Below are 16,182 nucleotides of genomic sequence, written 5' to 3'. Positions count from 1 at the left end.
AACATTAAAATAATAGTAACTGAGTATTTTTTTTATTAAACCTTGGAAACAATTGATTCTCGATTTTTGACACAACCAAATCATGTCATTTAGTGTTAGAAAATCCGGTAAATAGGTGGTAGCCTGGTAGCTAACAGTTACCTGACCACACTACATTAAACCTATATGATAAAGCAATGAATTGTATCAATGCCTTTAGTGGGTTGGGTAATATTATTTAAAAGTACCTATATTTGATTTAAAATAAAAACAGGAATTAAAAATAAAAAAATGTACTGCAGGAAAAATATATAAATTATCTTGCACATATTTCATTTCATATTAATTAAAGCGACAATATTCTTAAGGCACATTGACATAGTTAACAATTCTAAACTCGATATTTTATATTTACTAACTTGGAGCATATGGTACTCTATGGGAATTTTATAAATTTTAAAAAATAATTATTTGTTTAGCTGATCTATACGTCAACGTATACGTACAACGTAACGTTCTTTTAAGAGTTATGTTTTTAAATCTATAACAACGATTTACGATATTTAGAATTGTCAAAACATTAATATTATGACATTAACGTCATTCATACGTTTTAAAAACAAATAAAACATTAATATAATTTATTATTATCTTTTCTTAAGATTTTTAATACGTAAATAACTTAAGTATACAATTACACATTTAAAATGGTGACATCCTACTATATAATGAAAATGTCTAAAAATAAAAAATACTGTAATACCGATGAATACTTCAGTAATATATATAATGCACCAATATCAAAACAAATAATAAAAGAAAATTCCAAGTGCAGAGTTTGTCTCAAGGATGGTCATGTATGTATTTTTGACGTCGAAAATACGTACGATATCACAGAAGCTTTAAGGCTATTTGCAAACATAGATATAAATGAAAATGATACGTTTCCAAATTACTTGTGCGACATTTGCTATAAGTTCATAAAAAGCGCTATTATGTTCAGAAAAATAGCAAAAAAAACTAATGAAACATTAAAAAATCAACCCAAAACATGTAACGTTCTCGGTGATGACTGGGATGACCCATTTATTGAGATGAAACCATTGCAAAATGTAACAAACAGTGAGAAAGAATTCGACTCGATCAGTAATCCAAAAAATAAAGAAAAAGACAAAAGAGATTTAAAAGTCCAATGTCAGACATGTAAGAAAATAATTAGAAAGTCTTATTATAAAATACATATGACAATGCATGACCCCAACCATCATAAATATATATGTGACATTTGCGGTAAAACATTCAGATTAAGAGTGGGCTACCACAATCACAAACTACGACATTCTAATGATTATCCATACAAGTGTCAACTTTGCCCATTCCAGGGTAGGTATGCAGAACGACTTAAAAGTCACATGCGCACACATTCAGGTGAATACAGATATATGTGCACAGAATGTCCTGCTAGATTTCTCTTTAAAGGAAACTTCAATAGTCATGTCTTGTTAAAACATAAAGAGCCGCAGCACAAATGTGATACTTGTGAAAAAGCTTTTCATACCAAACTTAAACTCCAACGGCACAATGAAGTTGATCATTTGGGAATCAAAAGTCATATTTGCAACATATGCGGACGGGCATTTGGTTACAGAAATGCTATGATGAAGCATCAAAGGCGGGTACATAAAAGAGAAAAATTGAGATTTACATACAACCCACCACAAATAATTAATACTTAAATATACATTACCAGACTCTTGATGTATTTAAAAATGATTTCATAAGCTTAAAGCTATAAGACTATTGGATAAAATATGTTTTTAAGCAATTGATGTGAGATTATATAGAAACTATTAAATTGCTCCAATATTATATATTTTTTTAAGTGAAAGTATTTTTCTTAGATACCATCATAAATTAAGTTACATTTGTAAAATAAAATTTTATTTTATCTCAATAATTGTTGTTTTCTTTTGAATATAAAGCTTAAATATATTAAAAATAAAGTTCGGGTATTCTTATATTAAATATTGTTAAAACGAATATACAGTTACGACGAAAATATAAATTTTTGTTTTACATTTTGGGGTATTTATTTTGGAGTAGTAGCAACCTCTTACAGTGATGCCAATCGACTGAAATAATGGCGAGGAATAGGCAAACCAAATATTATTACCAAGCCAAGGTACTATTTTTTAATTTTTATAAGCATATTACTTGACGAATGGTGCTGTTTATTTTTTTAAAATTTCAGATTTGATTTATACAAAAGTGGTCAAGTTCCATTACAGAGCATAGATTAAATAGGTAGGCTAGAATATAAGTAGTGTATTGTGATTCAAATAAAAAGTATTGTACCTAAGTTACACAATTAGAAATATTTGTATTATTATAAAAACTATCAAATCAAAAACTGTTTTTTTTTTCTATGATATAAGCACGTCAATAGCTTACAGAAAATTAAGTTCATTAAATTAGGGAATCCCAAACTGTACATGCAATATAGGTACCGAATGATATTTTTGACTTTGACAATTTCAAAAATATAAATTGCAGGTATTGCCGAATTCGCTAAAAAATATAAATTTGTAATATCATAATAATAATAAGTACTTATAAAAGTATAAAAATTAACAATATTAAGATAGACACCCGGTCTATGATGGCGTCTTCTTTTTTTAAATTAAAAATTCTAAAAAGAAATCGTAAATCAAGAAGCCTTGCCATTGGCTTAGATAAGGAACACGTAAACGAACGAGACGCCGATTTAATAAAATACAAAAAAAGTAAATGCAGAATTTGTTTGCTTGATGGTTCAATATCAATATTTAGTACAAATTCAATAGAATTAATAGAATCTATCAGACTATTCGGAGGTATTGAGGTATCTGAAGAAGACAGTTATCCAGAGTATCTTTGCAATATTTGTTACAATCTTCTTCAAAATGCAATATTATTTCGAAAGAAAGCACAAGAAAGCTATTTAGTCCTTAGACAACAAGATATACCAAAACTTGAGCTGTCAGTGTGTTCTAATGATGCAGAGAGTTTAAAAAGTGACAATAGTTGTAAAGGAATTATAAGCAAAAATATAAAAAGTATAAAATATAAATGTGAAATTTGTAACATAGTTTTTTTAACTTGGAATGAATTAGTAGTGCACAATAGTAGCATACAACATAGAAATGTTCGCATCCAATGTCCTGTATGCAAACGTTTATTAACGACACAGTTGTATAAAAAGCATTTAGCTCGTCATCAATCGGCAACACATCTTGTATGTGATGTTTGTGGAAAGATGTATCGAAAGGATAATTTAGTTCGCCATCTACAGTTACATAATTTTGATTTGCCTTTTAGATGTAAAATTTGTCCCTACAGGGGAAGATTCCCAGAGTCTTTGAAAATTCACATGCGAACACACACAGGGCAAAAGCCTTTTTCATGTGATAAATGCCAATTAAGTTTTTTAACAAGAAGCAATTTAAAAAGGCATCTATTAACACATAATAAACAAAAACCATTTAATTGTACTGAATGCAGTAGAGGTTTTTATACAAAGCATGATATGGCTGTACACATTACGTCAGATCATGTAGGAATAAAAAATTATGGATGTAAAACCTGCGGCAACAAGTATGGTACTAGGAAAGCCCTAATGAGACATGAACTCAGAGTACATAAAAGAGAAAAAATGGCAAAAGGTCGAATGCCTTTATATTTGCAACCTGAATACAAAATATAGATCACAGAAAAAAAAAAACTTATAAAAATATAACTCAAAACAAACATCTAGGATAAAATATATGTAGTATGTATGTGTACTAGTCATATAATATAATAGGGTTATATAAAATACTGCTTTGTTTGACTAGATCCTTTAATAACTCGTTTAACATTTGTAGCAATAAATATACAATATACAGATACATTTTAATTACTGGGTAAATTACTCTTAAATATATTTTTTAAATGTGTAAATCTTTGGTGTAACATCTCAATTATAAATTTACAATGGAAGAATGCTATATATGTAAGGCTTACAAAAAGGCCACTTATAATCACATATCCTCAGGGGTAGGATAATACATCTAGGCAATGTATAATGTATTAATAGTTCTATAGGAACATTCCTGTACTTTTTAATTAGGGACTATGTTTGGTAAAAATGTAAAACAATAACAAAATCTTATCCAAAGATTCTATGGTCATAGTAATATGTTAATTCTTATGTCTATTGTGTATTTCTTAATCATATACAACATAACAGAAAGATACATATTTAATTTATGGTAAATATAGAAAAAGAGCTATGCTGACAACAATAGATGATATCTTTTACATGTTAAATAGAAATTAACATAATGGATATTCAAAAAAATTAACACATATTAAAGTTAAAGTATTTTTTTTTATCTAATAGATAAAAAATTTAGTACATTTTGAATATAATTTAAGTTTGTATATATTGGTTATTATTTTTATTAATTGCATTCTTTATAATTATCAGCCCATTGTATTATAACTCTTGGTCTAGCATATTTAGGATAAATAATGACTTATAACTATTATACACTCAATATTAAATATATGTAAATAGATTAGTAACATTCAAGTCTTAACTAATATATGGTATAATTAAGTTTAAGGAAAGCAATAATTGTTGCTTTAAAAGTGTGTTTTTCTCTTATTTTATATAAATATAAAATCTACCATAGTAGTATTTATTTTAATTATCATATCAAATAAATATTTGTTTGGTGACTTTATTTTGTCCCAGGCACATTGTCTCATCTATAAAAATACTAGAACTTGGATATATGTATAGGTGTACAGTAAGTAGTTTAATTTGGACCACTAGACACAAATAGCAATTTATTAATCATATGAAGGACCTCTACACATTGTGACTATAAACATGGACGCAAACATGAATTCCAGCATTTGTAATGATAACATGAGTGTACACCAAATGTACTCAATTCTTAAAATAACTACTTGCCATTTCAGTAAGTACACAACGCCTCCTATTGAAGGAACAGTCAGAAGTACTGAAAACATTACTGGGACATCTGTGAAAAAGCAAAAAAATAATAACTGTATGTTAACAGACTATTAATGATATAAAAAATAAAGAATAATGTAGGCTTTAATATTTGAACTAAAAATAGATTATTAATGATTACCTCTTTCGCTCAGACTTCCCTTACGACCCAAAAAAAGTCTAGCAGCTTCGACGATAAAAAGGGCTACTAGTACACCGTAATCTTGTCCCAACCTTGTTCTTTTATGATATATATCATCATATTTTCCTCCGATCAATACAGACTTCAAGATTAGTGTTCCTAATTCACACGTAGCGAATAGTCCGAAGTAAAAAGAATTGATGTATAAAAGTATTTCATACGCTAAGCTTGAATTTACCATAATGCAAAAATTGACGAAAAGTAGTTTACAGGTTTTGTTACAATTAATTTTAATGAGAGAGGTTTTGTAAGATTTTGTGAAAAATTAGAATTTAGAACAAAAATTTAAAAATAGAACGAGGGTGTTGGTTTGATGACAGACTAAGAAGAGACGTTTCCGTTTACTTGAGGTCTGAAATATTCTTGCCATTATCAAATAAAATTTACTTATTAACTCTTCGTATTAATGGACCTACAAAGGAATTCATTCGTTTTGAATGAGAGACCCGATTTATAAATGATCATGATCAACAATTTCATTAACTACTTCAATCATATAAAAATATTAATAAATTGTTAATTTTAACAGTTGACAACACTAATAAATAGAAATAAGAAGAAGAATCTCATATGGAAAAAGTGTCTTAATTTGTGTGCGTTGGGTGCGACTGCAGCTATAACGTATACGTGAAATTAATGCATTTATTAATAATACGACTTTTTAATTTTTACTAACAAAATAATTTGAAAATTACGCCTATTAAAGGCGAAGTAATTTTTTCTCTCTTATTCAATTTTGCTCTAAGGAGTATTAGCATGTTTTTTCACCTCATATCCCTTAGCTTCTAGTAGCGCCATCTAAGTTTCATATATTTTGAGGTACACTTTTTATAGTTTAAGATACTTATTCTTATCTCTGCACTCCATAACATTCTCAAGTATAGCTATTACAAAAAACCAGAAAGAGTAACAGAGTATATTAAGACTATCTATACCAACTGTATAATTTTGATACTAGGTAATACTCAAAGCAATAGGCTCTAGGCAGGCAGGCAACTTTAAAATTATGAAATATTAAAATATTGTAGTCACTAACTCACTACTTCACTAGTAAAGTCAAGACAACGAAAGACGACGACGTGATCGCGGGCGGTCGTGTTTTATATAGGTGCACGTGTAGTCAAAGTAACCTATTAATTTATTATGATTAATATTTTTTTTTGTGAATTAATGGATGGTTAAAAATTAAGCGAAGACGCTTTGGTTGATTTGGAGGGCTTGGTAAGTGTTCGATTTTTAGAAAACTACCTATAAAAAATGAAAACCATGCGCTTTTTTTTGAAGCACGTTGTAATGAGACATTCTTTACGATTTTAAGGTTTTTAATTTACTTTAACAAGAACTATGCTTTTGAACGAAACTTTCTTCGAATAATATTCTAATTACATTGTTTTTAACGGTTAGTTTCACTTAGGTCTTTTTTGAGTAATTTACCGTTTTGTTGTTGATCCCGTTCGTCATAAGATAGTTATTCTATAAGTTATTCTTAGGTGCTCTGTTGATTAAAACATTGTTACTGACTGAAAGCGTATCTCTTGTTATTATAAGTTTATATATCGTAAACATTTCATTTTAAATGCTACTAATAGTTATTCATTCTGTGCTTACTAATTAAAATAGGAAAAATCAGGGCTCATCTTTTGTATACGGGACTTGTAGTAGACTCTTCTTTTTTTGTGCAAATGGTCTCATAAAGTTTCAAGCCAATTTTAATGTTAAGAAATAAATACTTTTTGGTTTTATATAAAAAAGGTATTTATTTCAAATTTATATATAAAACTTTGATAAGTTAACCTATAATCTAGTACTATTTTAGTTTACATTCCTTATATTGAAGTCTTGCAAAAGCAGCCTTACTTTAAGTAAATATAACAATAGTTAGTAAATGCTGTACTAAAATATGTTTAAAAAAAAAAAATATTTTATGCTAGTAGCATAAGTTAATTATAAATCAAAGTTCCACATTACACAAGATCTATTTTGTTTGAAAATATGTATGGCTGATACAATCTTTGTAGTTTGCATTGTCAGAAGCAATAGTTATTCAAAACATATTCTGCCCTAACAACAATCTGTCATGACTCATTCCATATATTTAAAATAATTATAAACAATTAAAGTTCTAGTGTAAGTAATTTTTCAATTTTTTTTTATATGTCATATTATATGACATAATTTATCAACACTCTGTAACAAAATGTACACAATCAAATAGAGTTGCATATCAATTTTCATAAAAAGTTAAATTTGTTGGATTTTTTTTAATCAAGCATTTTTTAACAGATGATATTCATAATATAAACAAAAGCTCATCTTATTAATTTGATATTATTGAGATAAACAATTTTGTTAATTGTTTATCTCAATAAAGATAGGGTACAAATTTGAAGCAGCACTATTTAGCTTTGTTTTATTTTACGAGGCAATAAATGAATTATTATGCTGGCAGTGTTTTAACCTTTGTAACCTTAATTGTGATGTAACTGATGTCATCTCACATTAATTTTAATGTATGGCCTTATTTCCAATATTAAAGTAAACTTCGAATCAAGTGTTAGGATCCATTCAGAAGTATATGATCCATTATGATCTTAAATTTGATTCAAACTACAATATTGTACATCTCAAGGAAACAATAATTATACTGCTACTTATTACAAACATAAAGAAAAAATCTCTTTAGTTAGGACTTTGTGCAATTATTTAAATTTTTGAATTGAAGTCCCTGTTTGTACTTTGTTAGTTTTTTTAATTTTTGTTAGGCTTATGCTTGACCACAATCATACCTATTCCATTTTACTAATTTAAATATTACACATTGAAAATTGTGTGGATATGCCAGTTGCAATTCTTTAATTTTTCTCTTCTCTTCTCAATGTCTTTTTAAATCATGATTTTTTATTATACATACTTATGTATAAAATGATTTTGGTATTGTGGAAGAAAAACTTATTTTAATATGTATTTCAACCGTAAAAGAAAACGAGAATGACAAAGATACAAACATTCATTAAACTGTTAGCTTGGTAATTTATTTCTAGATAGGTCAATGGGCAATTGGAGTTGATTAAATTTTCCTCACTTATTGTGATTCCTTTAATAAAGTTAGAGAAAAAAATCAAACAAAAAATTACTTTACGAACTGAAAGACTTATGCCTAGAACAATATAATTACATAATATAATCAATATAGGGATTTGAAAGGATTACTTATCGGAGTTACTACCTGAGTTGATAACACATTTTAAATCAATTAATTATTATTTACTATTGGCTGTATGTATTTGAATGATATCTTTAAGTATTTTGACAATCTAATTAAAAAAAAAAAAAGTTTTGTCAGCTTAATTGTATTTGAACAGGGATTTTGCTTTGAATTGCATTGATATTTATATTACATAGTACATATATCGTTTTATTTACAGACTGAGGCTACACAGATGCTGACATCGGTTTTATGATAGTGGGTGTGATGGAAATGTCACACCAGGGCGGTGCGGAGGCCGAGAGCCTGCTTCGCTCGGAGCGGAGCGGCGTCATCATGCCGGGACAACGACGTAAGTTTTGTTTTTTTTTTTAATTTTAGGCCAAGGTACGATGCTTTAAGATCGGTCGTGTACATGGTGTAAAAGTAACTTGGCCAGTTACCTTATATTGCTAAGTCGTAGCCAACCATGAGTTTTACAGTTATTTTTCTTGTGTTTTTAATAGCATTGGCTCATTTTATCTTTGTATCGGAATACAGGAATACCGAGTATTTCTATTTGATGATGGAATAATTGGCGCGTGGGTGGTCAATGTTTAGCCGGACGCAATGGTTAATTGAGTTTTTTTTAAATTTACATTGTAATTACTTGGTGGTATGATAATGTGCAAGCTCGTTTGAGTATATATATGACGGCCAGTGAGCCGATGAGCCAGTGTAATTACATACACATGGGACGGCGGCACATATCTATAAGAATTTATTAATGGTTATGGGCCGTAATTACCATCAGGTCCACCCGTCTACCGACTTTATTTTAAAAAATCAAATAGTATCGCTTAAAGGGTCTGTTCGTTATTTTCTTCCTTCGGGTATAGACTGTCGATAGGATAAGAAATCTAAATGAGCTAATACCCTTGAGACATTTGTATCCTCCGAGATATGCGATGGTGTTCGTCTTCAAACTATTAATGCGATATAGATTTAAAAAAAATCCTACGGCTTAGTTTTGCCGTGGTTTTTTTCGTATATAATATATATCTTGTTTGAATTTTGTGATAATTTAAACTAACAATGACCGCACAAGGGATACCACAAATAACACGACGCCGACGTCGCAACGTGACACGTCGCGACCTTCCTGTCAATGTGTAGTAGTCCTTAAGTGTATTCAATAAAATTAAACAAGGCACCTGTGTTTGAACTATATAAAATACAGGTGCTCATGTATAATGTATTTCAGACATCAGAACATAAAGAGTAAATCACATAGTTCATATTATTCAATACAGTAACAGCCTATTATTTTTTTCTTCTTGGGTAAGAACGTCCTTCCCTCTTAAGGATAGTTGGTAATTTATATCATGTAAGTCGAGTTGGGGGATATACATAATTTTATCTGACACATGCAGGTTTCCTTACGATGCAATCTTTTAAATAGCAAGAATACAGCGACGCTTAACGGAATTGAACCCGCAATCTATGGTTAAGATCTATGTACGCCATCCACTGGAACATTCCTGTATCATGAACATAGAAGTTATGTGAAAAAGATACTCATTTTAAAGCAAAGAAAAATAATAAAAATCTATTCTAAAGAACGTGTAAGCATAATACGCTTTACAGCTCATTGATTTGGGTATATGTAGTTTGGTGATAACAACCTTTATCACACTGACCTTTATACAAGATTAAACCGTAGAACCGAAGAGAAGATAAGGTGAATTTATCACGTTTTTATTAAGCGTAAAACCCGAATATATGTATGTGTTACTTTGACATAATGCTGGGTATATCTTAAAAGTAGCTGCTCCATTTACCCCGCACTGCGTCCCGTAACGTAATCCAGTAGTATTCGTATAAAATAGAGCTAACAAATGCAATAAAAAAAAATCAAATCCACCTCGTACTTCCCACTAGAGTATCCAATCAAACACTCTAGTGTTTATAGTCTATGACTATCCCAAAAAAATAAGCCCTCAAACCGACTGGTGGGTCCGGAGTGTAGCTTATTCACAAAAGAACGAAATGTTCTTCTTCTTTATTATATTTGTAAATCAATAGACAATATATTTTATAAAACTTTATCCTATAATATAAAAAATTTGATATCAATCTGTTTGGCGTGAATTTGGAATGTCAAGATGAACAGAGACTTACCTTTGTAATACTGCAATAATAGATTTATTGTACCCATATAAGGTTATCAATTATTAAACAAAAGTAAGTTAAATTGAGATGTATATAATCTCAATTAAATGTATTAAACAATAACATATTTTAAACAGTGCTGTAGCGATATTATAGGTAAAGCTAAATGATTCTGTAATTGTCAAAATATTTTCGAGTTAAATTATTAAGAAAAAAAATAGGAATTTTAATTTCAATATCGCATTAATAACGTCGTGAAGAGAAGTTATAATTCACAACAATCGATCGTTTGTGGATTTTAACAAATGTACGTAATTCGTATATCGTTGAAGGCATTGCCAATCAAGGCTATATAGATGACGTGGCCACCTTAATTCGGTAAATCTGCTAAATTATGATTATCGCCAACGCAATAACTCTTTATTTGAGATTTGTGACCGAAATTATTCACTAAAAAAGCTGATCTGAAAAGATTTATTGCCATATTAACTATTAACTTTTTTTTTTATTTATCCTTAAAATTCATATTGACGCAGACGTAAATGTTTATGCTTTAATAATCTATTCCTCTTTAATAGTTTTTGTTCTGGAAATTTGTATCTCCTCGCCAGAAGGTCACGTTAACGAACTTTTTTTTTGTTAAACAACTCTAATACTGGATCTTTTTTAAAAAAAAAGTCCACGTGGTAATAATCATAGTGCCTGGAATGTTTTAATTTGATAGAGAAGATTGCTGAATTAAAAAAAAAGCTATTTTTATATATAAATTAATTGTATACTTTCTAAAAATTCATATTATCGTCGTTTCATTTACATTTCTGGAATATTTCTACTGTTGAAAAAAATGTTTTTTATTTGAAACGTATCTATGCTTACGTAACGCATGATATCATGAGTTTTGATTTTCAATGTTTGGTCTCGGTTATGATAATGTGTTATCAGTTGCACATAACAATACTATGTAACGTATGCAAATATACTCTCATTTGTATACAAAAATATTAGTTTGTGTAGAGATGCATAAAGGAAAGAGTAACGAGCAATAGTAACAAGTTTTTGATTTGGTATTGCAACTGTCATCTATACTGATATAAATACGAAAGTAATTCTATCTGTCTTTCTTTCACGGTCGAACCACTGAAGCGAATTGTTGAAATTTGTATGCAGCAAGCTTGAACCCCAAGGAAGGACATAGGCACCTTTTGAATAAATAGTTTGAAGCGTATTCTATCACAAACTTCACCTGTAATAAAGATAGTTTAAATCTTGTTTTTTTAAAGAATATAAAGTTTTAATACCATCCGTTTCGTAGGTGTAATTAAAAAAGTATATAATAATGATTCTGATGACATATATTTCAGAACGTTATCTTGCCTATAAACCTACGTTACAAGTTTCATTCGAATCCGTCCTCTAGTTTTCGCGTGATGTTTGGATGTTATTAAGAATATTCGTCATTACTATTTGAAACGGGATATTTATTATGTTTTTTATTTTTATTTGGTGGAGCTCGATATTTCGACATTATCTACGAATGTCTTGTTCATGAGACGTCTCGTGACAAATCGTGAGATGAAAAATAAAAAACATAATAAATATAAATATCCCGTTATAGAAAAATAACCATGAATATTAAAATCTAATATTCGTCATATATTTCTATGAATATTAAATCTTATTTCGTAAATAAAGCAATTGAAACATGTTTGTCTTCTTTGTTTGTTAATATGTTGCTTATCTTAGTTGTATATGAGCACGATATCTGCTTTGAAATTAACTTTAATGGTGTGTTCTAATAATGTAACTAACGACCACTATCCGTTCCGAATTCGTACCATGAGAAATATATATATACGTTTGATTTTCAGCTCGCCAAGTTTTTTTTTATGACATATTGGCGGTAGAATATCTAATGCGTGGGTGGTACCTACCCAGACGGGCTTGCACAAAGCCCTACCACCAAGTAAATTTATCTGACGCGCTAAATCTATAAGCTAGTGTTTGTAAAACGATCGAAATTCGACCATTATCATTGAGGAAATATCAATTTGCACGTTACCAAAATTTTTTTCCTTCTCGAATATTTTTTATTGAAAAGAAGCACTGAAGCTCGTCAATAGTTACGAGACACGGTAAAAAAAGGAAATCGTAAAAGTAAGAATAATATTTGAACTGGTGAATTAGATGCCTCAGAGATGACATTCCAGGCGAAGGTTCATAAAATACAATTTTAAGTAATTATATAGATAGATAGATATATCATATATTATAGATTTTTTTTTGTATTTTAATCGGTCTAGTATATGTCGAAGGTATACTTTCATTGATCGTTGTTACCGGAAAGGAGGGCAATATATTCACGTCCATGCATTGCGCGTTATCTACAAGATATTTTTTTTATGTAATGCTTAGACAATGGTCCGTAAACCAATACTGCATTACTTATCATATTAGACAAATAAATATTATTTAAAGGAATGAAAGAGTCGCCAGTCACAGCATACCCAAAATTAAAACATTATAAAATCACCATTCACTTGTACTTATCACGCTACTAGGGTATTAACTGCAGGCAAAAGGGATTTGGCAGATTTTTACGACTTTTTTGGCGCCAATCCTCCTTGGGCAATATTTTTCCTAGTGGGTTGTTCGGACTAGTCAATATACTAGGAGTTTGGATGATGGGTGTTCTTATGGTATACTATATCCATCAGGGGGTGAAATGAGATGGTTCCGCTTTTGGCTCAAAACACAGGACAATAAATAAAATATTCCAGATTCAAATATTATTCAAGCTATATAGTACACTGGCAACACACCACACCTCGTCACATGTGTATGTGAAGATGAGTTTTAAATGGGCGTTTCCTTGGAGTTTATTGTCTAATCTTTCTCATCCGACAGATGTGATCGATTGAGCAATGGTTCATCTAAGGTTTAATGTCCGTCCATTCAGAAAATAATGGTCGAAGTTTTCATAAATATGTTTGTAAAGTATGAGGAGATTTTAATTAAATATACTAATTTAAATATACTAATTCTTGTTCATATGGCGCATTTTTGTTATAGCCTCTATTTACTTTAAGAAATAATTGTAAAGCGATTAGTCAGTAATAATAGTGTCACTATATTTTTAATTACGTATTTATTTTACTTAAAAGAATGATTTCGAATATAATTTTTCATAACTGTTACAGTGTTATATATTATTTGTTTTGATAAAACAGACTACGTTTAATTTTGTTATTGTAAAACTATGTCAGAGTAACTTTAAATTCGAAAGATAAATTCGATACTGAAGTTTTATTGTAAGAAAGTTAAGTAAAAATTTTCACCCATCTATAAAGAAACTGTCTGCGTTTTCTTCTTTTTCCAAATAAGTCATAGAACGTGTAACGGTTTTTTTTCATTGCCTAACTTTCACTTCGACCAGTCCGGAGGCGTGATGTCAGAGATACGGCATAAGTATTACAAGATACGATTCAAGATTTTGGACGGACGTTAAATGTTTTGGGTATTTGTATCTGTAGCTAGTTTTGATCATGTATAATGGCGTGACCGACGACTTACCGGCTAATATTATAAATGCAAAACTGTTGGTTACGCTTGTACGTTTAACAAACCGATTATTAAAAAAAATTGCACCAAAGTATATACTTTGTCAGCGGTACAGATCAGGATGTAGGTACCTAGTACCTGTGGTAGGTACTAGGTACCTACCACAGGTACTAGGTACAGTAATCTCTACATAGTATAAAATGAAGTCGCTTCTGGTGTAGGTATATTTATAAAAAAAATATTGACTTTATCATATTATCGATTATTTTAATTTTAAAGCATTGTCACAATCGAAATCTTAGAATTATCGATATCAATGTACATTTTGAATTGTTTTCGTGATTTTTTTTATTGACTCAATCTTTGAGTGCCAGTTGCACAATTGAATATTGTTGTGACCATAGAGATAGTTTAGAGTCCATAAATATGACTAAATAAAATTTCTTCAGTCTATTCTTGAATAATATGCATGAATTTATTTTCGTTTTAAATTACTAAGTAATTTACGAAAGTTTTTTTTTTTGCAATAACTACCTTATTTCATAGAAACGCGATCTGTCGTGACGATAGGACATTACAAACGAATACATAATCCATAACAAATAGGTACAAACCCTTCTATTTCACCTTGGGAAGGAATTAAATATTTAAAACATGAAAGTTCCTTGTCGTACTAAATTTGTTTGAAACCTTATATATATAAAAAATTATGGAATCTGATTGACATAACTAGACATCGACACTGTTTGTTAACTATGAAATTTGGCACTTAAATAGTTACACTTAAGGTTTTTATTCAAATCCACTTTTACATCGTTTACGATCGCCATTAAAATTGACAGACACACAGATAGGTCAAAGTATTCTTTTCCTTGATACTCGTTAAAAAACTCTCGCATAAATTTATCGTTCCTCAGCATTGAACGCTTTAAATAGCATTTCACTCATCATATCTAAGTTAAAAGTAACTTTAGTGTAATTTTTCTTAAAATGTCAGTAGGGTCGCAATATTCAAAACGTCTTCTGAAGTGAAGTTTTCCAGTTAGACACTTCAAACACGCGAGCGACGACGTTGAAGTTCAGATGGGTTTTGATATGTAAATTTCGTAATAAACTCTGCGTAAACGTTGGGTGTAATAAGAAACAAAGTCGTAGCAAGAATAAATCAAAATATACTTTATTCAAGTAGTCTTTTACAAGCACTTTTGAATCGTCATTTAACAAACTAAATTAAGTAAAGCTACCCCTAATTTAGTTTGTTAAATGTAATTCCTACTAATAATTTAATAGTATATTATTTGAGACTCTTTTCCATAAAATTATAAGAGTATCCTTCCCATTACTATTAAACTATAACAGCTGTATTCAAAATCAAAATGTACTTTATTCAAGGAGGTTTTTATAAGCACTTTCGAATTGAAGCTACCATCGGTTCGGAATGTAGATTTTACCGAAAAGAACCGGCAAAAAACTCAGTAGTTAGTTAGTTACTCTTTGTCAACATTTAAAACACAAAGTTATGTTAGTTAAATACGATATATATACCTATATAAAATATACTGCCTGGAAGTCAATAAGTATTATAGTATACGCTTTTTTATTATCTATATAATCTTGTATTGAATTCTTAAAATATTGTTTAAGAGTCCTTAATTAAACAATGCTGTATCCTTTTCTTTCGAATTTCAAATCAGTGGTGCTAGAAAGAGACAAATGAGTGTTTAACTAAATAACTGATAATTGTTATCTTTTATACAGTTGGTTCACGAAAAAAGTTCAAAATAAACTCCATGACGTTTAGGTCAAACCCGCATCGTCGTTGTCGTTATCTCTATATGTATAGTTGAAGAGTTTGTTTGAATCTAAGGATCCATTAGCCCGATTTGAAAAAAAATACCTTAAGACATCCCATTTATAGACGTATGTTATAAAATATATAACATCACGCTAAAGTCTTATCAGTTACGTTTCAAGTAGGCGTTGCAGCTATAAATCTTAAGTTAAAATAATTCCAATATATATTCACAATATTGTGAGCCATATTTG

At 29.6% G+C, this 16,182-nt stretch overlaps 4 protein-coding genes across 4 annotated transcripts in view; 3 read left to right on the top strand and 1 right to left on the bottom strand.

Annotated features, from left to right (window-relative positions):
* The first annotated feature begins 568 nt into the window (after window positions 1-568).
* Window positions 569-1,838, top strand: LOC125073201 (zinc finger protein 675-like). The gene has a single exon (XM_047683928.1). It carries the CDS (start codon window positions 687-689, stop codon window positions 1,713-1,715), a length of 1,029 nt encoding a protein of 342 aa, XP_047539884.1. The 5' UTR covers window positions 569-686; the 3' UTR covers window positions 1,716-1,838.
* Window positions 1,839-2,555: 717 nt separating this feature from the next.
* On the top strand, window positions 2,556-4,010 carry LOC125073198 (gastrula zinc finger protein XlCGF17.1-like). The gene has a single exon (XM_047683926.1). The coding sequence runs from the start codon at window positions 2,636-2,638 to the stop codon at window positions 3,719-3,721; it is 1,086 nt and encodes a 361-aa protein (XP_047539882.1). The 5' UTR covers window positions 2,556-2,635; the 3' UTR covers window positions 3,722-4,010.
* A 376-nt stretch (window positions 4,011-4,386) lies between these two features.
* Window positions 4,387-5,576, bottom strand: LOC125073202 (transmembrane protein 80-like). Its single transcript, XM_047683929.1, has 2 exons — window positions 5,163-5,576; window positions 4,387-5,048 (listed from the first exon to the last, which is right to left on the bottom strand). The coding sequence occupies exons 1-2, from the start codon at window positions 5,401-5,403 to the stop codon at window positions 4,855-4,857; spliced, it is 435 nt and encodes a 144-aa protein (XP_047539885.1). The 5' UTR covers window positions 5,404-5,576; the 3' UTR covers window positions 4,387-4,854.
* Window positions 5,577-6,268: 692 nt separating this feature from the next.
* Window positions 6,269-16,182, top strand: part of LOC125073197 (equilibrative nucleoside transporter 3) — a 36,326-nt gene continuing 26,412 nt past the window's right edge. Inside the window, exons 1-2 of the mRNA XM_047683924.1 lie at window positions 6,269-6,443; window positions 8,648-8,779. Coding sequence (XP_047539880.1) covers window positions 8,680-8,779 — 100 coding nt within the window. The 5' untranslated portion in view covers window positions 6,269-6,443; window positions 8,648-8,679. The remainder of the gene's footprint in view (window positions 6,444-8,647; window positions 8,780-16,182) is intronic.

Source organism: Vanessa atalanta, chromosome 23, assembly GCF_905147765.1.
Source record: "Vanessa atalanta chromosome 23, ilVanAtal1.2, whole genome shotgun sequence".
NCBI lineage: Eukaryota > Metazoa > Arthropoda > Insecta > Lepidoptera > Nymphalidae > Vanessa > Vanessa atalanta.
Note: the sequence above shows the minus strand (reverse complement) of the source record. Positions and strands in the feature narration are given on the sequence as shown.